This window comes from Ursus arctos, unplaced genomic scaffold (genome assembly GCF_023065955.2).
Source record: "Ursus arctos isolate Adak ecotype North America unplaced genomic scaffold, UrsArc2.0 scaffold_7, whole genome shotgun sequence".
Classification (NCBI taxonomy): Eukaryota; Metazoa; Chordata; class Mammalia; order Carnivora; family Ursidae; genus Ursus; species Ursus arctos.
In genome coordinates, this window is record NW_026623089.1 from 26,343,723 (window position 1) to 26,368,399 (window position 24,677).

Below are 24,677 nucleotides of genomic sequence, written 5' to 3' on the forward strand. Positions count from 1 at the left end.
ACAGGGCTCTATCAAGCCAAGATGACAAATGGGGCCAAAGACAAAGGAATATGGTCTGAACTCCAAAGGATACTCAAAAGAACAGGAATGGGTTCCTGTGGTTGAAAAGATAGGTAAAAGAGTGATAACTGAACAGACAGGGGTTAAGAGTGAGAATTAATACTAGATCCTAGATTATTCCTCAGCCATCCCTTCACAACACCCCTTTAAAAGGCCAAAAGGCCATCCTTTCAATTATCTTGTTTGTTTTCTTTCTTTGTAACTAACATAACCGATCTTGCTATTTACTGCCGCCCCCAAGCAAAACTGTGGAGCCTATGCTTATCTTTGGCATTTTCACATGCATCTGCCCAAATCTGCCCATCTATTTCTTCTTCTTGCCTTCAAAAAAAAGTATCAGTAAACTCCTAATGTCTGATAAAGGTCTACTGTTATTTACAGTCTAAATGGGAGCAAAGTGTATTTTAACAGGGAAGAAAACCTTTATCACTATGGGAGTGAATCTCTGTAATGGAGATTTCAGGCAAGGAGTTCCAATTTGGAGGAGAGTTTCTTTTCTTTTTTTTAAATTTTCTCTTCTTTTTTTCCCATGAGGGGGAAGTGGAATATTCCTAGTACCCTAAAATTTTCCCATGTCAGCAACTGCTCTATATCTAAGGCTGGTCCTGACATGTTTAGCAAAATGAGGGACTTTGAATCCCATACAACTATATACTTTTTTGCTTTTTTATACTATAAAGAGTTTATTTCCAAAGTATGAATTAAGTTATGAAAGGTTTCAATTTTTCTATATAGTGAAGTAAGTGAGAATAAGAAAAACATATTTGGGAAGAACACCACTATGCTTTCATTTATTCATTTTTATATAGCCAAAGAATTGCCTGGCATTTGCTTCCTTTAAATGAATTTGAGAGAAATTTTAAAGTCTTCCCAATAGAAATGACAGAAATTTCTTGAAGCATTTGGTATAATACTTAGAGGTCATTATGTTTATTATATATTAAATTTCAAAGATGCAAAAAAAAAAAAATGAAAAAGAAAAGAAAAAGAAGCCAGCTATATTTTAATGAAAATTGCTAAGAAAAGCTGATCCTCTTTTCTTAACTGTTTTGTATCTCTTTATGGTCCAAGATAAATAATTGATAAAATTAACTGCTCAGGATATCCCTGAGCACATATATGCCTGCTGGTGCATATCCATCAGCTAAAATACTTAATATGTCACCTTTATTTTACTTATGAAATATTCACACCTTTCTTATAGTGACATTCTAGAGACATCCTCTGAGAGGAAAGTACATATAGAAGGCATCTTCCACAAGTTCTAATGAAATGATACGCTTGTGTTAAAAGAACAACAGAATCAGTGAAGTCTCTTAGGCTGCTACCTATACATAATGCCTTAAGGAATTTGGGATTAAGCAGTACAATCTTGAGAAAATATGGGTCTTATGAAGAAAACAGTGATATACACTAGATCCCATATTTCACTCTTTCTGATACCTAGAGTTCTTATTCTAGTTGAGTGTAAAAATAATTTTGATTACAAAGGTGAGAAAACACCACAGGCATGGATTAAAGACAAGAAATTTTCTGAAGGAGAAAAAACTTATTTGTTCAGGATTGTTTCAGGCATCTGATGGCTTCTGTGTGATTTAAAGTCATCTGTCTTACAAACTGCCTATCAGCCCTTTGTCAGGACACTAGTTTCTGCCCAGAGAATAGAACACTCTAAACAGAAGTCAGTTTTTATTTTTATTTTTTATTTATTTATTTTTTAAAAGATTTTATTTATTTATTTGACAGAGAGAGAGAGAGAGAGACAGGCAGCGAGAGAGGGAACATAAGCAAGGGGAGGGGGAGAGGAAGAACCAGTCTCCCAGCAGAGGAGCCTGATGCAGGGCTCGATCCCATAACGCTGGGATCACGCCCTGACCCGAAGGCAGACACTTAACGACTGAGCCACCCAGGCGCCCCTAAACAGAAGTCAGTTTTTTTTTTTTAAAGATTTTTATTTATTTGACAGAGAGAGACACCAGCGAGAGAGGGAACACAAGCAGGGGGAGTGGGAGAGGAAGCAGGCTCCCAGCGGAGGAGCCTGATGTGGGGCTCGATCCCAGGACTCTGGGATCACGCCCTGAGCTGAAGTCAGGCGCTTAACGACTGCGCCACCCAGGCGCCCCAGAAGTCAGTTTTTAATAATTTTTTTGCAAAGCAGTATTAACACACTATTATGTCATTTATCAGTGACTGGCCAGAAGAAAAACAGCTAATACATGTATAACTATTTTACATTTTGTGCTATAAACCAGCTAAATCATTATATTAAATGATAAGCAGTCTCACTGTTCCCAGTGTTATTCCAATAATTCTGAATGGCCAGGTCCTGAAGCTCATCAATAACAGTAGGAAAGTTAAAAGGCTCACCACCCTCTTCGTTCTGCCAGGCCTCTCCACAGAGAATCTGTCCTGACCATTCTCTCAATGAGCTTCTTCCATAACATGCCATCAGATGTCACTCGGTACCATTCCTTACATACAAGTTCAGCAGCACATAGTGATTTGGCATCCAGGTATGACAGAATGTTCTCAGCAATGTGATCCAAACCCCGAGCTGTTGGTGGGGGGTGGAGGCAAAGAAGAAGAATATAGGTGGTGAATGATTTTTTACAAAAGGTCCTTGAAAACAGAACAGCATTTATTCTGCTCTGAAGGCACATCATTGTCCCTAGTGTGGTCCAGTTTCTTTTTCAAACAGAAACTTGGGTAAAATGAGTGTCAATAATTTTTCCATAAGGTTACAGAAATGAACAATATTTTCCATCTTCCTTTAGATAAGGAAGTTAAAGCTAACAACTAGCAAACCCCCCAAGACATTAAAAATAAAAAGGATTCCAGAAAACAATTCACATCTATCTATATGGATTTCAGCACTAGGGGATGTTCTATGGATGGCATCTCAAAGTCTGTGATTCAGACCCCCCCAAATCTCTATATTAGGTCCATTTCTCATTCTGTTTCTATTACTGCTGCAGTTCCAAAGCTGTTCAGTAAAAGAAATATCCTTTAAATGTACTGGGGGAGAGGCACTAAGTCAGAATGTGCTGGGTTATAGAATTTTGGGCATGCAGAAAGGAAAGAAGAAAGAAATACAGATTGGTATAGAGATATCCCAAGAGGAAAGACAGAGAGGTATGTTTAAGTTCAAGTATGAGTTTAATTTCAGATGTTTAAAAAAACTATATTTGATAGTAGTTGCTGCCACAAAACCTAAATGGCAGTTGACAAAAAAAAAAAAAAAAAAAAAAAAAAGAAAGAAAGAAAAGAAAAGAAAAGAAAGAAAAGGAAAAGAAGAAAACAAAACCCAGACCAATAAATAACTTGCTTACCATTTCAGAGACCATTCTGTAGGATGTACAGAGGAAAACAGTGGAAGTAGCTCTTGGGCTGCCTAAACTGGATGGGCTTCCCAATTAAAATACTCTACCACCCAAATCTGTACTGAGGCCTCAGGGGTATATGATGATCATACTAATAAAGCTTTTGGCTGCCGTTCTCATTCACAAGTGAGACAAACACATTCAAAGTTATTTCTCTTTCAGGTTACATATCAGAGGTTTGCTAAAGACTTAAATAGTGCAAAAGGATGCCTCCATACTCTGACTCCTTGAGGCACAAACTTAACAAATAGGAAAGAGAACACCACATTTCATTTTGTGCCTTTTCCTTGAATCACACAAAGACACACTTGGACGCCATTAGCAACAATCCAAATGTGCTTAAACATTATTCTAATTATGGATTAGAATGTATGGATATCAGTCACATTTTTCAGCAGATCTGGAAAAGAAAGCATTAAATGGATTTTGTTTGGCTGTTATCACATGTTCATATTTAAGCATAAGCAGATGGAGGCATCCATCACCTAATTCTTATTAAAGGGAAATGACTATGAGCCAATTAAAGATATAATAATTAGTCCTTCATGCAAAAAACAGTGATGATACAATTCCTGCATGTTTAAACTGAAACTTTCTATGCCATCAGAAGTTTCCAAAATCCATTCCTCTGTTTTTAATGGTTATCATCAAATTGTTCCTGATCTTTCACTATGTCCCTACAATAAGTCTTTGGAAGTAATTTCACCTAACACTCCAAACAAACCCATTACATTAATGGATTACAGGCATTTTTTGAAGTAGTTTGGTTTACTAAATGTAGCCAGATGGTGTAGGTTTAGAAGTTAAAATGGCCATAAAACATTAGACTGATGATTTAATATCTTATAAAGTGGTCAGCAAATACACACCAGGGATCAGGATTAGGCAAAGGATACACAGGTCTAATCAACTCCTGTTCAATTCTTAGTGGTGTATGCTTGAGATAGTAGCATGTCTTGATAACTGGGGAGAGCACAGTAATGAGGTACACACAGATTGTTCACACAATGAAAACTGTTTGCCTATGGCTAAAACAAAATCCAATGAGTGAAGAGGGGCCAGAAGTCTATTCTATTTAACAAAAAATATAGCTACAAATGGTTATTTCTAAGCTATACATAGGTATTTCTTTTGTTCTAAAGGGTGATTTAAATTCCAATTTTGGAAAAACAAATTTAAAAAATAATTGGCAAAGATTAAGCAAAGTAGTAATACACAGTTTTGCGGAGAGTTGGTATATTTTTCATAGAGGATAGTTTGGCACAAGTATTAAAAGCCTTGAAAATGTCCATAATTCTTTAATAAAGGAATCCCACTTCTGTTATTTTTTCCTAGGATGCCCAAAAGATTAGTGAATAAGAATGTCCACCATAGCAAAGTTTATCATAGGAAAAACATTTTAAACTACCTAAATGTTCAAAAAAGGGGTTAAATAATACGTGCTTTGGCCATCGTAAAGAATATGTAATACTATAAGTAATTATGTTTTAAAAGAACACTTAGGAAAATACATTAAGAGACTATAGTAAGAAGAAATGTTACAAACACTTATGATCCCAACTTTAAAAGGAAATATACACAGCTAGAAAAAATAGTAAGGCCAAGTATTAATAGCATATTAGCTATTAGTTAAACAGTAAGGCCAAAATATTAATAGTATATTAGCACCTCTCTCTGAATGGTGGGGTTCTGGGAAATCTCATATTTTTATATTTTAAACTGTTTTGAATTTCCTAAATTTCCTATAACTTCTATAATCAGGAAACTGAAAAAAAATAAAAACAAGGTATGATATTTTATAGATTCATCTTTTGTATTCTATTTTCTTCTTCTTCTTTTTTTTATTTTTTTCTCAGAGTGAGAGAGTGCTAGCAAGCCAGCATGGGGGAGGGACAGAGGGAAAGAGAGAATCGAGCCCAAGGTAGGGCCTGATCTCCTGACCCTGAGGTCATGACCTGAACCAAAATAAAAAAATCAAACGCTTAACCTGACTGAGCCACAGAGGTGTCCCTGCACTGTATTTTCTTCTAAAATAAACTTTTAACAAAGAGGACAACCCATTTGCCCCAAATACTGATGTCTACATAGGGTGTCCTAGGATAAGCATTGAGCATTCAGTAAAACTACATCATCCTCCCACCCCCCCAAAAAATATTTTAAGTGTGTGTGCATGTATTTAAACATATATGTATATAGTTTATAAAAGCTATTTGCTTACTGAGAAAGTGAGACTGCAAAGCTGGGAGTTTACATATTTAATGTCATAAGACTCCTGAGGTACTTCTCTTTCTAAAATACTCAAAAATGTTTCCTATTCAGTCCTATAATTTAAATATTCTGATGATAAATTCCCATAGAAACCCAAATCCAAGTACCTAAGTTAGCATACCTTAAAAACTAAGACACATTATTGAGGTAACACCTCAGAAAATATTTTATTTGCATCTCTGAATGGGTAAGAACAGGATGACTAGAAGGGCATGAGATACACAGAAGACAGGGGAAAGAGGAGTCTCTATTTCCAGGGTGTGACTTTGGGTATTTATACCCCAAGAAGGTACGATTAAAGGACTCAGTTTATAAAAATCAAGCCAACAAAGACTTTTAAAAAGAGAGATGAAGATCCAGTTCCATTACCATTGTAACATATCTTCCAGGCAAATTAATGGCCCACAAATACCCGTAGACGTACCTGGCAGAGCAGTTATGAAATCCCTCTGCAACATAGGTTTAAGATATGAGTTTATGTGCCCATGTTGGTAATGACACATTTGGGATATAAGATGTTCCACAAATTCCACTTGATCGGACTCTGACCACTGCTCAAAATATTTGACACACAGTTCCTTTTCCTTCTCATAGCTTGCTGAGAGTTTTCGTTGCTTGGGCACAATCATACTGGAAGTGCCATTGGCAAGTTTTGTCTGCAGAAAGAGTGGATTAAAAGAAACATAAAACAGTAAGTACTGAAAATGAGGGAAAGAGATACTTTTCTGATCCGGAATGCTATGTTACGTCTATATGATGGAGCTCACTCTGTTACTCATTAGTAATTGGATATTTGTGAACAGCAATTACATGGAAAACCACACAAAGACCACAGTAAGTTGGTAAATCAGGAATAATGCTGGACAACTGGGCATCCATTCCTAAAAATTCACAGGAAGATATTATTTGGAGATCTACAGATGAAAACTGAAAGCTGAAAGTATGTTAAGTTTTTATTACTAACAAGCGAAAAAGCTAATTTGCTTTTTCTTGTATACACAAGTTACTGGACATTTATACAATTACTTACTCACAACTTATTTTTTAATAGTCAAATAAGAAACCTTCCATGCAAAGAAAGGCTGATGAATAATTTGAGACTCTAGTACCTTTGGAGATAAAGCTTAACTATAACATTTATATGCTCCTTTTCCTTCTAAAAAAGAAATCAAAATTACATGCCATAAAATCTTTTTATTAATTAGTTCATTCAGTAAATGTCAACTGAGCACATACAATGTATCAAACACTGTCCTAGGTGCTACGGATACAACACTGAACAAAAATATCGGTCTCTATCATCAGGCACTTATACTGTAGTGTGTACAGCAAGACAAAACCATAAACAAACAAATAGAAAATATAATGTGAATAGTGCTATTAAGAAAAGGGGATAGAAAAAGCATAGGTGTTATTGTAGTAGGCAAAATTCTAAGACGGTTGCCCCCAAGATTCTTGGCCCCTGGTGTACACATATCTTCTCTCAGCTATTCAAACACACACATAGCTACTGTTTTGATAAGGTGCCAAATCAGCAGACCTTAAGATAGGGAGATTACCGCGATGGGTCTGACCTATCAAGTGAGTCTTTTAAAAGCAGAGAGTTTGCTCCAGTTGGTTGCTGAAGAAGGCGGACCACACGGAAAAGGATGTGGTCAGCCTCTGGGAGCTGACAGAGCTCCCAGATGACAGCCAGTAAGGAAATGGAGACCTCAGTCCTACAAAGGCAAGGAACTGAATTCTGGCAACAATGATCTGAGAAGAAGATTTTCCCTCAGAGCCTCCAGATGTGAACTCGGCCTGGTCAGCATCTTCATTTCAGCCTTGCGATACTAGCAGCAGAGGACCCCCACAGCCATGCTGTGCCAGAATTCTGACCTAGAAAATGGTGAGCTGATGAATGGGTGCTATTTTAACCTGATAATTTGTTATGTAGCAATTAAAAAAAACACCAAAAACTAATATAATTATTTAAGTCTGAGGGGTCAAAGATAGTTTCACTAAACATATGACATTTAAACTGAGACATGATGGAAATGAGGGAACTAGACATTATGTTACATGGTGGGGGAAGAAAAGACTAGGGCAAAGAGAATCTGAGGGCAAAAGTCCTGGGTGGCAGTCTATCTGGCATGTTCAAGGAACAGGCAGGAGGCCCAGGGTGGTTTGAAACAAGTGAACAAGGAGAAGTTGGAGTAGTCCAAGCCAGATCATCCAGGTCATTTAGGTGGTGGTAGCTAATCTCCAATGATGGCTTGAAACACATCCATCCCTCCCTGAACATGAATGCCATTCCTCCCATGAAAAGGTAGAGTTTATCCTAGCCCTTGAATCTGGGCTTTGGCTAACAGAATATAGAAAAAGTGACATTCTAGGACTCCTGAGTCCAGGCAGCTTCTGCTTAATTCTTCTTAGAGCCTTGAGCCACCACGTAAGAGATTCAGGCTACCCTGCTGGAGAGGGAAGTTGGGCAGATAGGAAGCTATGCAGAGTGAGAGGTCACATGGAGAATCACCTAGAAGCCTGAGAGTAACATGATCTGACACCTTCTAAAAGGATCACTGCTGTGTGAATAGACTGTAGGGGACATGAATGGAAATAGGAGACTAATTAGAGACTACTTCACAGCAGTCCATGGAAGAGAACAATCTTTTGGACTTGCGTGGTAGCTGTAGAGGTGGTAAGAAATAATTGGGACTCAATGTATATTTTGAAGGCAGAACAAACTGAATTTGCTGACAGACTGGATATGGGGTATGAGGGAAAAAAAAAAAGAAGACAAGGATCATACGCAAGTTTGAAGGTGGGGACACCAAGAGAAGACTCAGAAATCAACTGAAATTTTTACTACTCTGAAAAAAGTTGGCTTTCCTTAGAGGATAATCAAAAAGTGGTACAACTGGGGGGCGCCTGGGTGGCACAGCGGTTAAGCGTCTGCCTTCGGCTCAGGGCGTGATCCCGGCGTTCCGGGATCGAGCCCCACATCAGGCTCTTCTGCTATGAGCCTGCTTCTTCCTCTCCCACTCCCCCTGCTTGTGTTCCCTCTCTCGCTGGCTGTCTCTGTCTCTGTCAAATAAATAAATAAAATCTTAAAAAAAAAAAAAAAGTGGTACAACTGGGTACTTTTCAAAGTAATTTGATAATCTTCGGCATATTTGCCTGAGGCAATCCCAATTTGGCAGGGAGGCCAATGTTACCATGGAGTTCATACCTGCCTGGATATACTGAACATGCCATAAAACTATCAAATTTGGATAATCAACTTCTGCTATTGAAAGCATAGGCTGGCTTAATTTCTAAATGTTAAAAACTGCATATAGGCTTCTTTACAAATGATTCCAGATACACGTTTGAAAGTATATTTTCAAGAATGGCATTAGCTGTTCTGCTTACACAGAAAAAGCTGACACCTATAAGAAGCAAGCCCTGGTGTATGGAGGTGGATGTTTTCTAACATAAATGCCATGTTGTCTATGATACAGACTAAAAATGATTAATAAGAACCTTGTTGGACACAGGCCTTGGGGGACTTTGGAGCTGCCTTTTGTGTAGGTTATTTGTTTGCATTTCAGAAAAGGAAAACTTGTGAAATATGGAGTAAGATTTAGTGAGCCAATGAATGGGTGGGTGTACAAGCTTGACCAAATGCCACTTCTCATCTCAACAACCCAAACCTCCCACTCTATCATCTTTTATAAATTTGTCCTTTTGTCTTTAAAAGGTAGAAATGGACTGGAGTTGGATGTTACCCAGGGTATTGTTTTCCAGAAATGCCAGTAACAGAGAACAATAATCAGCATGTTAATGAAATGATTCTATTTATAACCTTCAACAAACCAGATGTTTCTATAATCACAGGGAGTCATGCTTTGATCAGTAGTTATCAGACTAGTAACAGATAAAAATGCCTAAGGATTTCAAGTTTGATTATCCCACTGCAGGAGCTAAAGTTCAGTCAGGACAGATATATATATAATTTTTTTAAAAAGATTTTATTTATTTGAGAGAAAACAAGAGTGAGAAAGATCACAGGGGGAGAAGGAGAGGGAGAAGCAGACTCCCTGCTGAGCAGAGAGCCTGATACAGAGCTTGATCCCAGGAGCCTGAGATCATGACCCGAGCCGAAGGCAGACGCCCAGCCAAATGAGCCACCCAGCCTCCCCAGGACTTTCTTATATTTCCAATGATCAAATCATAAATGGCACCTAAACATTTGGCTATTAGAAATGAAGTATAAACTGAGAGTTCATGAATTCACCACCTGTCTAGGCTACTCCAGCTGGTATTGCATTTTAGTTACCACCCCCAAAACAGAGTATTTTTTTGTGAGGTAGAAAGACACACACCTCAGATCCATCATCACTTCGAATGAGTTACTTACTCTTAACCACTACACAACGCTGTATTAAGAGCTTTGGTCCTACAATACAAAGACCTGGTTTCAAATTCTAGCTCCTCAGTTTACTAGCTGTGTGTCATGGCATAAACAACTTGATTTTTTTTTTCCCTGAGTCTCTGTTTCCCTCATCTGCCAAATTATAGGATATATTCCACTGGGTTTTTCTGAGGAGCAAATAGAATAATCTAAGAAAAGCATGCTTAGCTCACCACCTGGCACACAGTAAAATGCTCAATAAATCAACACTCTTAATGAACTTCTGACACTGCTGGAGTTGGACTTTTCCTCTCCTTTTGAAAATACACCCTTCTTTCTCACTCTGTAATATATATTTTTCTATTTTAATATTTTCATTGCAGTAGAATGCACATAAAAGTGCATAATCTCAAGTGTATAACTTGATGAATTTTCAGAATATAACTAGCACCTAGATCAAGAAACAGATGACCATCAGCCTTATAAACCCTGCCTTGTGCTCCTTTTGTTGGGTCACTAGCCCCACCAAGGGTAAGCACTTTACTTATTTCATTTAAAAAAATATATATATACTTTTTAAAACTGTCTGCCTATACAATTTACAGTAGCATTTAAAAAAATGTAATACATGGGAATAAACTTAAAAACATATGTTTTAATACCTGTAAAACTGAAAACAATAAAACAGTGCTGAGGGAAATTTTAAAAGACCTAAATAAATGGAGAGAGATACTATGTTCACAAATGGGACTCAATATGGTTAAGATGTTCATGCTTTCCAATTGATCCATTGATAAGAGCCAAAGCAGTAGCAATGGAATTCCAGCAAGCAAACTAACAAGCAGATTCTAAAATCTGAATTTAAATGGAAAGGCAAAGGACCTAAAAGTTAGCCAAGCAATCTTGCAAAATAAAAACAAAGATGGAAGACTCACACCACTGAATTTCAAGATTTAAGAATAAACCTATAGTAACCAAGATAGAATGACTTTGGTGTAAGGACAAACATGTAGATCAATGAAACAGAATACAGACTTCACAAAAAGACTTACATACGGCCAGCTGATTTTTGAGAAAGGTGCCAAGATAATCCAATAAGGAAAAAATAATCTTTTCAAAAGATGATGCTGAAACATCTGGATACCCACAGAAACAATGGACTTTGTTCTTTACTTTCAACCATGTACAAAAATTAATTTAGGTGGATTCTGGACTTATGTGTAGCAGCTAAAACAGAATGTCTAGCAGCAAGCATAGGAGAAAATCTTGGTACTCCTGAGACAGGCAAACATTTCATACACAGGGCACAAGAGCACAGACTTTTTTTTTCCAAGGAAAAAATAGATAAATTAACATGTGGCAAAATTTTAAACTTCTGATTTCTAAAAGAAACAGTTAAAATAAAAATACAAAACACAAACTGGGAGAAAACATTTGCAATATATACATTTGACAAAGGACTTGTATCCAGAATATATAAAGAACCCCTAGATCTTGATAATAAGAAAACAAATAACCCTAGTTTTTTTTTTTTTTTTAATGAGCTAAAGACTAGAATAGACATTTTACAAGAAAAGAATCATGGATGGCCAAGAAGCCCACGGAAAGATGTTCAACATCATTAGTCACTATGGAAATGCAAACTAAAATTACAATGAGATAGTACTACACACTTAAGAATGGCTTAAATGAAAAAGACTGAACATATCATGTATTGGCAAGGATGAGGAGCAACTGGGTCTCTCATACATTGCTGGCAGTAATGGTTAAAGATACAACTACTTTGGGGCGCCTGGGTGGCACAGCGGTTGAGCGTCTGCCTTCGGCTCAGGGCGTGATCCCGGCGTTATGGGATCGAGCCCCACATCAGGCTCCTCCGCTGGGAGCCTGCTTCTTCCTCTCCCACTCCCCCTGCTTGTGTTCCCTCTCTCGCTGGCTGTCTCTATCTCTGTCGAATAAATAAATAAAATCTTAAAAAAAAAAAAGATACAACTACTTTAGAACACAGGGAGCAGTTTCTTATAAAACTGAACACATATTTATCATATGACCCAGCAATTCCATTCCTAGGCATTTACCTCCTCTACAAAATGAAAACATTTTTACACAGAGACTTGTACCTACATGTTCATAGCTGTTTTATTCATAACAGTCCCAAGCTGAAAAAAATCTCAAAGTCCACCAAGAGTTGATAAGGAAAAAAAAGAGCTGATAAGCAAATCGAGATCTATCTGTAAAATGGAATAGTACTCAGCAATAAAAGGAATGAACCACAGATACACAAAATCACACGTATGAATCTCAAGCACATGCTGAACAAAGGAAGTCAGGTACCAAAACTCATACTTTATGACTCTACTTATATGAAACTCTAGGAACAACAAATTGAATTTATAATGATAAAAACAGATCAGTGGCTGACTGGGGCTGGATGTGGGGATGGGACTGACTGACTAAGGGTGCAAGGGAAGTTTCTGGGGCAATAAACATGTTCTACAGTTTGACTGTTACACAGCTGTATATACATTTGCCAAAATTCGCCAAACTGTATACTTAAAATGGGTGTATTTTATTGTATGTAAATTATATTTTAATAAAATTGAAACTTCTAGGGCTAGAATATTCCTAAGGATAAATGTCACTGCGATATTAATTTCATTTGTAACTAAGATACTACATTTATAGAGAGCTCAGAAGATAAAGGTCTTCGATATCAAGCCTCTTCTATCATTCTCCCAAACAGATTTTTCTACTAATGGCTGAAGTAAAAGAAGCAAAATTTCAATTTGAGAACCTTTGAAAATCCACAAGGGCACAGTGAAAAGTTCAATTATTAAAAAATCAAAAGGTTGTATATTAGAGTATATGGGAGAAAGGGTAATGGTTACTGGTGGCAATAGAATTGATTTGGCTTTCCCACAAAAGCTTGATGACTCAACCACCACAGTTCAAATGTCTAGGAAAGCTGACAAACAACCTCAGTTTAATGGTAACACTAACTTTCTGCCACCCCTGCACGGCTCTTCTTCTGCTTTTCTGTTTAAAATGAACAGTTAGCTCCAAAAGAAAGAAAGGAAGAAGCTGTCAGGTGACAGGCACATAAAATGAAAGGACTTAAGTATTTATATGACTGTCCTCAGCTTAGTCCTCAAAGGCTAAAGGCTAACATTTCCCGCCTCCCACCCCTGAAAACATATTACAAGCACTACTTTCAAAATTACCATGAATTTCTTTGAAGCTGGGCCAGGAGGGAAAAATACAGACATCAACTAGCCTAACCACCACCACTGCAATATCAAGTGTGCTCACTTTGCTAACGGTATTGTGTATAGGTTGGAAGACGCAGCATGGACTGGCTGAACTTGATGGTGAGATGATAGGTGTTTCTAGCTGGCAATAAAATCTGTGCTTTAACCCTGTGCTTTAACCACAGGGAAGGGTGTGGTAAGTAGAGAAAGAAAAATGTTCCAGACATAGGACACCATTTGGAACTGGGGATTCACGGGCTAGATAGAATAATATTTATGACTAGAGAGAGGCAAATGATATTGAAGGATTCTGTTTGGCCTTAAGAAGGGCTTTGAGAAGGGGGGCTTGAAATAGTTAATGGGGATTAAGGAGTGCACTTGCTGTGATGAACACTGGATGATTAAAAGAAAACTTTTTAAAAAGGGTTTTGAGGAAAGACTCAGGCACTGAAACCCATAGTAGGGGAAAGGGGATATAATGATTAAGATGATGAATGAGTCTGAGAACAAAATGGGCAAGGGTTGTACTGGGGATAAGGCTGTAGTCTAGGAGGGATAGGACAAGAATTTTGACTAAGGCTGGAACCTTAGAGTTATCAATCAGCCAACAACCATTTATTGAGTTACTCCTCTGAGCACTTTTCTAGGTGCGAGAGAAATTGTGGCACCACAGTTTCTTTACCTTCTCTAAGGAGGAGTGGAGGGAGAATATATAATAAATACGTTAACTTCAGAAACCAATAAATATTGTCAAAAAAATGAAATAAGGTAGCATAAAAAAGGGAGGGAATAGTACAGCCTACTGTAACTGAGGTGGTCATGAAATGACGGAGAAGGAGTTAACACTGGAGCTGAGATCTTAATAATGAGGGTCAGTCTTGTGAAGATCTGGGAATAGGCCCCCGGACATGAAGGAGTCAAAGGTATGTTCAAGTAAAAGATAGAAAGGCTAGTATGGCTGGGGCAGAGTGAATGTCAGGAAATGAGGTTAGTGAGGTGGCCTGGGGCCAGATCACAAAAGTTTTCTGGGCTACGGTAAGGAGTTTGTATTTCATCCTAAGTGTAAAGAAGAACCTCTTTACAGGTTCTGAAGGAGTCAAGTATGACATCATTTGACTTATCCTTTAGAAATATTTATACTAGCTGCCATGTAGAGAATGGTGAGGGGATAACAAGAGCAAGTTGCAAGAACAGAGGAAGACCAATTAGCCGCTGATAAAATAATCCAAGCAAGAGGTGGTCATGGCCAAGATTAGAAGAGGCGGATTAGGAAGTATTTGGAAGAAAGATACTTTATCCTCATGAAGGGAAGGAGGACGCGTTGAGAATTCTAGGTTTGGGTGATAATACACATTTATTTCAGGATAATAATTTATTTCTTCAATAGAGCTGATCCTTCAAATATTTAATCTGGTTATTAACCTGGAAGGGAAGGGGACAGAACCAGGGTTCTTGTTCCTGTGGCCAGAAGAAACAAGGTAAAACACTCAAGAGCTTGAAGGGGAAAAGGGAGGATTTTTTAAAGGTCTATACTATACTCTCTATTAGCTGTTGCCAGGTTTTAGTTCAATAAAAATCCAAAACCACTGACTTTAAAGTTTTTTCTTACTGTTTTTCATTGATTTCTTTGTAAAAATATCTCTTGTGGAAGTTCAACACTGTCCTGGCCAAATTAAAAGGAAATGGTATTGTCTGCATTTTGGTTAGGACCAAAAGAGATAAGTAAGCACACAGCGGCATGGGGACATGGTGATGGCAGGGAGATTCAGAACAGCTCTAGAGCTCCCAAAGAGCTAAGACAGAAACAAAAAAGGAACCCAGAAGGGTTAGGGCCCATTGGCATTTGGGTATCTTTTATTTAACTGGGGATTTCAAGAGAAACTGAAAAGATCTGGCCATAAATTGAACTTGCAGAATGAGCGGTAATGAGCATTCAAAAGTGGGATCACAGCTTTCATTGTTCTAATTTTCAGTTAAAAAACCTTTATAACTTTCAGAGACCAAAGAAGTAGTCCATTATCCCATTCTCTTTTGAGGGGGTGGGGAGGGTAGATTGAGAGTGCAAATGAAAAGAAAATGGAGGCTCTACATATAGAATGGGACATTCATTTCAACAGAAGTAAACATCACATTTCTCGGTGGGATTATTATATTAATATTTTAACAGCTTCTACTAAATATGATTACATATTAGGTGAACTCATAAATATGTCAGATCTGATTAGTGAACATGGAAGACAGGAAGGGGCAGATTTGTCAGCAGAAGGAAAGTTTACATTATGAATCTGACTGGTTTCTAATAACCAACAAGAAAAAGCCTGCAATCACTTCAATTCTTTCAAATAAAACTCACTAGAAACGAACTCACAAATATCCCAGTATATATGATTATTTAAAGACTGGACACTATGAATGGAGCACTGGGTGTTATACACAAATAATGAATCATGGAACACTACATCAAAAACTAAGGATGTACTGTATGGTGATTAACATAACATAATAAAAAATAATTATTAAAAAAAATAAAGACTAGGGCACCTGGGTGACACAGAGGTTAAGCGCCTGCCTTTGGCTCAGGGCGTGATCCCGGCGTTGTGGGATCGAGCCCCACATCAAGCTCCTCTGCTGGGAGCCTGCTCTTCCTCTCCCACTCCCCCTGCTTGTGTTCCCTCTCTCGCTGGCTGTCTCTATCTCTGTCAAATAAATAAATAAAATCTTTAAAAAAAATAAAAAATAAAAAATAAAGACTAGACACTTGCCAACCTTTTTTTTTTTATTTCCTAATTATAGGAAAACCCATATAAAAAATTCACCAAAATTAAAACAAAGCCATTTTGACTATTTCCAGGTTTCTGGGGTAGTTAAAGAGATAAGACAGTCACTTAACACTGTTAGGTTTCAAAACTGGGGCTCTCCTTTCTGTAGTGGGTTCCCTCATGCAACTTCATAGCTTCCAGGGCAATAGGTTCTTTTGTTCTAAACCAAGAAACTCACAGCAGTTTAATTTACTGCTGCATTATTATAGCTACTAACTACACACACCTCCAAGGCTGGTAAACCCACTGATATAGGCAGTGCCACCTTAGAAGGATTTTTGGATGGGTCTTAGTGATGGGGGGAAAAAAAGGACATAATGTTTAATTATAAGAAATGATTGAAATAGGCACAGACATACCCCGGGTGCCTCTGCACTGCAGCAAGCTCTAAACTTGTTATCGTTAATGGTTTAAATTTCACTGTGCTAATCATTTCAGGACACAAGCCTTTCTTGATAATCTAATGAATTATTCCAACATCCTTCAGCAAAAAAAAAATCCTCCATGACAGCACTAATTACAAGACGTTTTCCCAGAGCTTATGTAAAATATGACAGAGCAGCAGCTTAGGGAATTGCAGAAAACTGCTTCTAATTTCCACTGAGAAACTGACAAACACCTCTCTTTCATCTCTCCCAGCTCTCAAGTAAGATTTAACTTTCTCATTTAGTTAATTACCGAGTGAGGATCATCATTTCCCCGGATCGGAGCGGCACAGAGCCTTTATCGTGTTAACTTGTGAACTTGATCGATGGCTGCTGCTAAAACTTAATAACTTCACCCCCTGGCAAATTGTAAGATAAATATAATAGGAGAAACTCTGACAGTAAAAACCTGCCAGAAATGAGCGCTGTGTTTATGTTTCTTTGCAGGCAGCAAAAAAACAACCGACAGCTTATTACTGGTTGCGTGTTACTTATATTTAAAAGACTCCAGGCAGTTAACTTCCTACGTACTGTTAAAACTTTGCTCACAAGATGGGGAAAAATAGGAAAAAGCACCAGTAACGCAGACTTGGGGAAGTGAGGAAATAAGAAGAAAACGAAAAAACAAAAGAAACAAACCCAACAGGGAGAAAGGCGAGGCAAGAGAACAGATACACTATGTAAACTCCTTTAAAATGTCATGTTTATCGTATAAAATGTCCAACCTGCATAAATAGGCATAAAATTCTTAAAAAGAAAAAAGAATTCAGGACTTCCAAGACACTGTATGAACTATATCCAGGAGCAAAGCAAGAGAATTTTGCTCACTCACATGTTTTCAATGACCGTTCAGTCCATGCCTGAAGAATTCAATTAACTGCATAATTCCTAGATCTCTTTTCAAAAACCCCTGCAGCTAGAAAACCATTTGCGAATTACACCATTTAACCCTTTCTTAAATGAGCACACTATAGCTAGGAAATGTGTAACTCTGTCTTGAACAGTCCGTCTACTTTTATGTTCACCTTCCATACCTTAGCTAGCCAATGAGAAGGAAATAGTCTGGAAGTTTTTCTTTTGGTCAAACTTGAATCTGAACTTGGGATTTTAACATGTAACCGTAACAGAGTTGGTATCACAACCTAGTATGGCATGAATTTTATGCCTTTTATAACCAACAGTACCAACGGCAGTAAACAAGGTCCAATAATGAGGCATAACAAAAAAAGAATGACTGTTCACAGTATCAGTTCCCTCTAACCTCTGAAACTGGTAACAGTGCTGAAAACAAATCTATGTACAAATCTCCAAGTCTGTCACATTGACCACCCTCATAATATAGAAGATTGTGAAAAACAAAATATGAACTAAATTTTGGGGAGGCAGAGAAAAGCAGAAGAGGTCTTGTAGGATTAGAGTTAAGCCTAACTTGTGAGACTGTATTTAACACCCGTTATGTGCTAGGATAGTGCTGATAGCTGAAGGCTTCATGCCACAGTCCAAGGGGCCACAGTTTCGAAAGTTAAAAGGATTCGGAAAACTAAACATCAAAATAGCAAACCAAATTCATACTTGCTAGAGGGTCAAATCTGATTCTTCATTTTGTTTTGTTTTTCTTTTCATTAAATAAGGACCTAGTGGGGTCAAGCAGAGAAAGACTGATTTGTTTTTAAAAAACAGCATTTGTAATAGACACACTTCAGACAGTATGAAAAACATAGATGCATAAAGAACATAAAAATTGCCCATAATTTCCACAATCAACAAATAAAGAATATTTACATTTTGATGGGTATGTAACTTTCTGGTCTTTAAAAAATATATACTAGTCAATTATTGGATGTATAGGGGAAGAGGATGTTTCTGTGCCATCTAGAGGACTTTTTTTTGTCTGTAACGTCAAATTAATCAGAGCAGGCAAAATTTATCTTCTTTGCCATGCCTCAGAGAAGTCAAGATCTGATCCTGGAGGACACAGAATTACAGATCGCTGTGACTGTGGAGAAGAGGAGAGAGAAGAGGAGGAAGAGGAGGAAAAAGGAGACAGGAGGGGAGAGGGTTGGAGGAAAGGGAAGGGGGGGAAGAGAGAAGGGTGTGAGAGAAGGGGGAGAGGAAGGATAGGAGAGAAGGGCAAGGAATGACAAAAGTGCCTGGGGATGGGGGAGAGGAGGGAGTTGGGCACTTGGGAGGGGGTAGGTGAGGGACCTAAAAGATCTGGGAGAGATAAGCAGGGGTAGGGAGAGATGGGAAGGGGGAGAAAGATGAGGGGCTAGGGAAGAGATGGGGATGTAAGTAGGGAGGGAGAGAGATGAGGGGGACAAGAATTAATGTAACCAAATGCAAAAGGGCCTTAGCATTCCCAAGTTCACCTGCCATATGCTCGCTTGACAAACAGGTCCTCTCCCACACAATAAACAATAAACATCAAGAGGGAGAGGAGATGAAAAACCATTTTCCTAAACCACTACTTAACGTTTCAGGCAGAGTAATAAAGTTTAATTGTCTGGAATCTGGTTGCTCTTTCTGTAAACTTCCTCAGATAGAGGTTGCTCATCTGAATGTTAAATAATGTTAATATTACCAAAATATAATTTCTGTGATGGAGAAAGTTTAAAACAAGAGTCTTCTCCCCAACTTCCCCCTTACATCCTCCCTTTATTTTAGCATTAGAAAGTTAAGTTCTACCATAAATAACAGGGAATGATGGAAGCATTGGCTGCCAGAGGAAAACAGAGACACACTTACAGCACAATTAAAAAGTACATGGGAAAAACATAGCCAGCTTTTAAAAAGGAAAGAAAAAAAAACCCCCCTCCTCCTCTTTGTGCTCTAATCCTTACATTTTTGTGTCCAATAAAAAGGTCTCAATGAGTTGGTAAAACTTGCTCTTGAAGAAAGCCTTTGAGAAGGTATATCTAAAACCTGGATTAGGAAAATACAAGGTTTTTTTTTTGGGGGGGGGGGGGGATAGGATCTTAAGAAGCCAACTCAGCTTTCCAGAAGAAATTCAACTCTTTCCAAATGCTTGTTAATGCATGTTAAATGCAGCAAGAAATAATCCTATGAGGCAGCAGCACAGGCCTCTCTTAGCTGCAGTGAGTGAAGTAAATGACTTGTAACTTCTGGAAGTCTTGGTTATCTGCAGGTAAAACTTTAATAACCCTTGGAGCATCAAGGGACTAAAGACATTTCTCTCTGGAATACTTGGGTAATTGTTTTCTTAATTTATCCAGGAGCAGCTTAGTTTGGATGCAGCATCTGTTTTTTAGCAGAAGTGATCAAAATAACTTGCTCAGATTCACATAAGTTAGTTGAGTTCAGACTAAATTTCAAAATGCCGTTGTTATGTAAAGTGAACAGTTTTTCTAAAATGAAATTTTGGCCCTTCCTCTTTTTAATGACACTAAAACTCCAGGTCAATGACTAAGACTAAATGTAAAAGACCAGGACTGCTTTGTACAGATGGATAAATACATTTTCCACAGCCGAAAGTGTTTTACATGAGCACCAAGACCACAAGTGCCACACTGAAGCTAGTTCAAATGTCATTTGGAAGGAATTTATGTTTATGCAATGGAATATCATAAAAAATGACATCATAATTTGGCACTGATTCTATCCCAGCTCTACCATTTACTCAATGTGTGATCTTAGGTAAATTACTTAATCAATCTGTGCCTTAATTTCCTCATTTGTAAAAAGGTGATTCTTTTAGTACTTACCTGGAGGGGTTAATGTTAGGATTAAAAATAAAATAATACATGTAAAGACATTTAGAAGAGTACCTGGTACATAGTAAGGACATGGGCTGTTATTATGTTTTCAATAACTAGAGAGGACTGTAATACACTTAGTTGCTGATTGTAATTAGCTTAATGCTTTATCAAATACAATCTTCTTCCCTTTTATAAACATTTTATGTCCAGAAATCTTCACTTTCACACTAGATTTTAAACTCCGAAGGACAGAAATTATGACGTAAGCCCTTTATATCTATGTAACAGCAGCTCAAAAATATTTGGTAAACTGAATTTTTAATCCAAACTAATTGAAAGAGTAGATACTGCTTTTGGGGAGTACAACAGTAAAACATATTTGGAGTCCCCCTGTCTCACCAACAAGGATGGGACAATCAGTACAATGACACTTTGTCCATAAGTACTCCAACGTGACAATCTTTAATCCTTTGTTTTCTAAGTTTCGTTTCAATGTTTTTGTGTAGTAAAATACGTAAAATACTGCTGTGTAAAAACCCAAGACTCAAAGTAAGACTGAAGTTCCAAAAGGAATGGTGATTGCCATTAGGTTGATGTTTTCATTAAATTTAATGGAGAGAAAGAGAAGAGCAAAAGGTAAGACCTTGAAATAAGTTCTACAATATGAAATAAAAGACATGTGCACCTTGATATTTTTTCATTTTTAATCTTTCAGAGCAATTGCCAAAACATTCCCATAACACTCCAATTTAGTGAGGGAAGAGCAATAAGGAAATTATTAGAATGGTAACAAGACTCTCAATGCATTACTCTAATTTCTAAAATCCACTTTACTGGTTTCTAAGAAAGAGCTAACATCCTGTGTACGGAGCACATTTTGCTTCCTTCAGACTTTGTACTTTGTTTTAATGATCAGCAAAGACAGAGCTGGCGCTGAAACTAGACTGAAATTCCAGCTGTCATCCGCACGCACCCTCCTATCTCTCAAAAACTGGCAGAAAGGGGCATCTGGGTGGCTCAGTCGGTTAAGCGACCAACTCTTAACGGCCGAGGTCATGATTTCAGGGTCGTGAGACTGAGCCCAGTATCGGGCTCTGTGCTGGACGTGGAGCCTGCTTAGGATTCTCTTCTTCCCTTTCCCTCTGCCCCCTCTCCCCGCCTTCCAAAAAAACAAAACAAAACACAACAAAACAAAACAAAAAAAACTGGCAGAAAAACTATTCCTGTGTGATTTTGTTTCAAGGTTATTTAACTTCCACCCCAAGGGCACTATTTTTATGGGATTTTTGTGGGCCAGAGAATGTACATTTTTGATGTTTCTGAGGAAAGAGGGTCACAATATTTTTTTTCAGAACAGGACAAACTTCCTCCAGGGATTTTGTGTGTGTATTTGTTGCGGGTAGAGGTGGGAGATGAAAATGAAATCAGTAAGAAATGAAAATCAAGAAGACAGTTACTTCATAATGTTTTTGTACTTGATTTAGAAACAGAAATCATATCCTTTCTTTGCAGAACTTGGCCCTTCTTAAAGCACGAAATGGTTTCTATAAAGATATTTCCTGGTTTACTACCCAACTTTTTGACTTCAGCTGGGTGCAGCTTAAGCTCACATGGAACACTATAAACATGTAACTCAAGGGTACCAACTTTTTCTCATGAAATTTTTCTGTATCAAATGTTCTGAAGTTACTCTATTTTTAGTTTCTGTTTAAGGAATACATACTGAACATTGATACTCTGGAAACAAACCATTATGAAAAGTTTTCTTATAGTTGACAGACATAAACAGGCCCACAGCAAAGTGAACAGCATGATGGACCAGCCCTATCACTAATGCTATGTAATCACGGGTTAAGTTTCTACTGTCATGGGACCACACCTGTAAAATGAGTGGGTGGATGGGCTAATCTGAGGCTCAGTCAGGCTTTTGTATTTTGAGTCTATATGATTCAGTTCCATGGGAAATTAAAATAGAGCTGAGTAAATAAATTTAAAAATAGAGGTTCATTCTTCATATTTTCTTACTTAAAAACTAACATACTAGAGGGGCGCCTGGGTGGTGCAGTCGTTAAGCGTCTGCCTTCGCCTCAGGGCACGATCCCGGCGTTCTGGGATTGAGCCCCACATCAGGCTCCTCCGCTAGGAGCCTGCTTCTTCCTCTCCCACTCCCCCTGCTTGTGTTCCCTCTCTCGCTGGCTGTCTCTGTCAAATAAATAAATAAAATCTTAAAAAAACAAAAACAAAAACAAAAAAAACTAACATACTAGAATTTAAGTGTGCCCCTCAAGTGAAAAGAGAAATATTTTCCTAATATTATTTGGACAAGCATTATATTCCAGAATCCGAAGAATAAGTCAACCTTTTCTAAAATGGTTGAATTTTTAATGTAAAGAAATGCTATCATTCTGAGTGACAGGTACACAGGTAACATTATTATTCTCTCACTTTTCTAAATGCTAAAATATTCCATAATTAAGAAATTAACACTTTAAAAGTGATAACCTTTCTTAGGGCTGACACTAAAGACTGAAGACCTAATAATGTCATCTTGGAAGTTTTCTGTGTCTTAATATAACTTATTTCTTTCATATTTACTCTCATTTCCTCCATCCACCTCTCTCCATGGTTCCCAGTATTTAAGGAATGGTTCTCTAGAAAAATGTCAATAAATGAATGTATCTCTCTATTAAAAACCCCTTCATGCATTAGCAAAAAATTGCATCAGTTTAATACACCAACTTGTCTTATTTAGGGCCAAATCAAAATAGTAGGGCTACATGAAGAGTCTGCAAATAGATATGAAAAACCTACTGGGATCTTCTTAATGCTTTATCAAGGGTATAGTGCTCGTGCTCAGATGGCTGTTCTCTATCAGCTTAATGTTCAGCATTATAGCCCACAGCTTGCTGTATCTTAGAGACCTTTTTCTTTCAGATTCCAAAGGCCATCAAGCGTCCTCAAGGTCAAGGTGGCATATTAGCTGCTGTAATAAAAAATGAATATGGAAAAGAACTGAGCCTTACTTTCCATTTGAAAGATTAAGTTTCACTGGAAATTACAAACAGAATTTGTAGCACATCTTCCATGGTGATAGTATTTTTCGATGGTGAACAATCTAACAGGCCAACATTATAAATCAAGGAAGGCTGCAAGAGTGGGCTGGTATCAGAATGGACATGGACCGAGAGAGTAGCAGTGACAATATGGGGTGAGGCTGGGAAAAAGACAGAATCAAGACATTTTGGTAGATACATTCTTAGGGATAACAACAAGGAGCCTGGGTACTACTTAAGGACTAAGTAAAACAACTTACTGTTTTAAAGGTAGTGTTAGAAAAGCCTTGTCCAAGCCTTGCGTCGGCAATGTACAAACTATGTACAAAGGCTTGAACGAGCTGGTTACCCAGCTGAGGTTAAAGCCTCAAGTTTTTTCACCTGCAAAGGGGAACAAATACTATCACCTATTTCCCAGGGTTGTTAAAAGGAGTAACGAGATTATGTAACTGCTAAGCATAGGGTGTGGCACATAAACACTCAATAAAGGTAGCTGTTATTGTTTGCTAGTACATAAAAGCAGTCTAGGCAATTCAGGCTGCATCAGGATCTGCCCACCAAACTTTGAAGCTAAAGTTTTAACTGCAACTCCTATCACATTCCCTAGGAAGGGAAATTATGAATTGGAATATTTTAAAATATGCTAAATTGTCTGGCCACCATTAGTTGATATGATCGGGGACAGAACTGTGAGGAAAAAATGAAAATTTAAGATGTGATTCAATTGTAAGCGCAGCCCAGTAGAGCCAGGCTCAAAAGCTCTGGGTGAAATCAGAGGAAACTACAACTTTGGGAATTTTTGGTTGTACTGAGTTATCTCATTTAAATAAATATATTAAAGACCTTCTGTGTGTAAGGGCTATACTAGGTGATGCAAACAGAGGGTAAATATTGACAAGCTGATTCTAAAATGTATATGGAAGTGCAAATGGCCAATAAACATCAAGGTAATATTGAAGAATAACAACAAAGCTGAAGGGCTTACTCTCAGAGTTCAAGATTTGACAAAGACCTTTACATAGGGTCGCCTGGGTGGCTCAGTGGTTAAGCACCTGCTTTTGGCTCAGGTCATGATCCCAGGGTCCTCGGATCAAGTCCCGTACAGGGCTCCTTGCTCAGCGGGGAGCCTGCTTCTCCCTCTGCTTGCCCCTCTCTCTCTCTGACAAATAAATAAAATCTTTCTTTAAAAAAAAGGACCTATACATATATGGTCTTGTAATTTATGACAAAGGAAACAGTGCAGTATAGAGGGAAATACACATTTTAATAAATAGTGCTGGGTCAAGTAATTATCACATAACAACAAAAAGGAACTCTTACTTCTACCTAATAC

General features: G+C 37.8%; 1 protein-coding gene across 8 annotated transcripts in view; it reads right to left on the reverse strand.

Moving 5' to 3' along the window:
- Positions 1–24,677, reverse strand: part of BTRC (beta-transducin repeat containing E3 ubiquitin protein ligase) — a 171,391-nt gene that overhangs the window by 23,167 nt on the left and 123,547 nt on the right. For all 8 annotated transcript variants that reach the window (XM_026493923.4, XM_057308816.1, XM_057308815.1 and 5 more), the window contains 2 exons: positions 6,133–6,364; positions 2,428–2,614 (listed from right to left, as the gene is read on the reverse strand). In XM_026493923.4, coding sequence (XP_026349708.1) covers positions 2,428–2,614; positions 6,133–6,364 — 419 coding nt within the window. The remainder of the gene's footprint in view (positions 1–2,427; positions 2,615–6,132; positions 6,365–24,677) is intronic.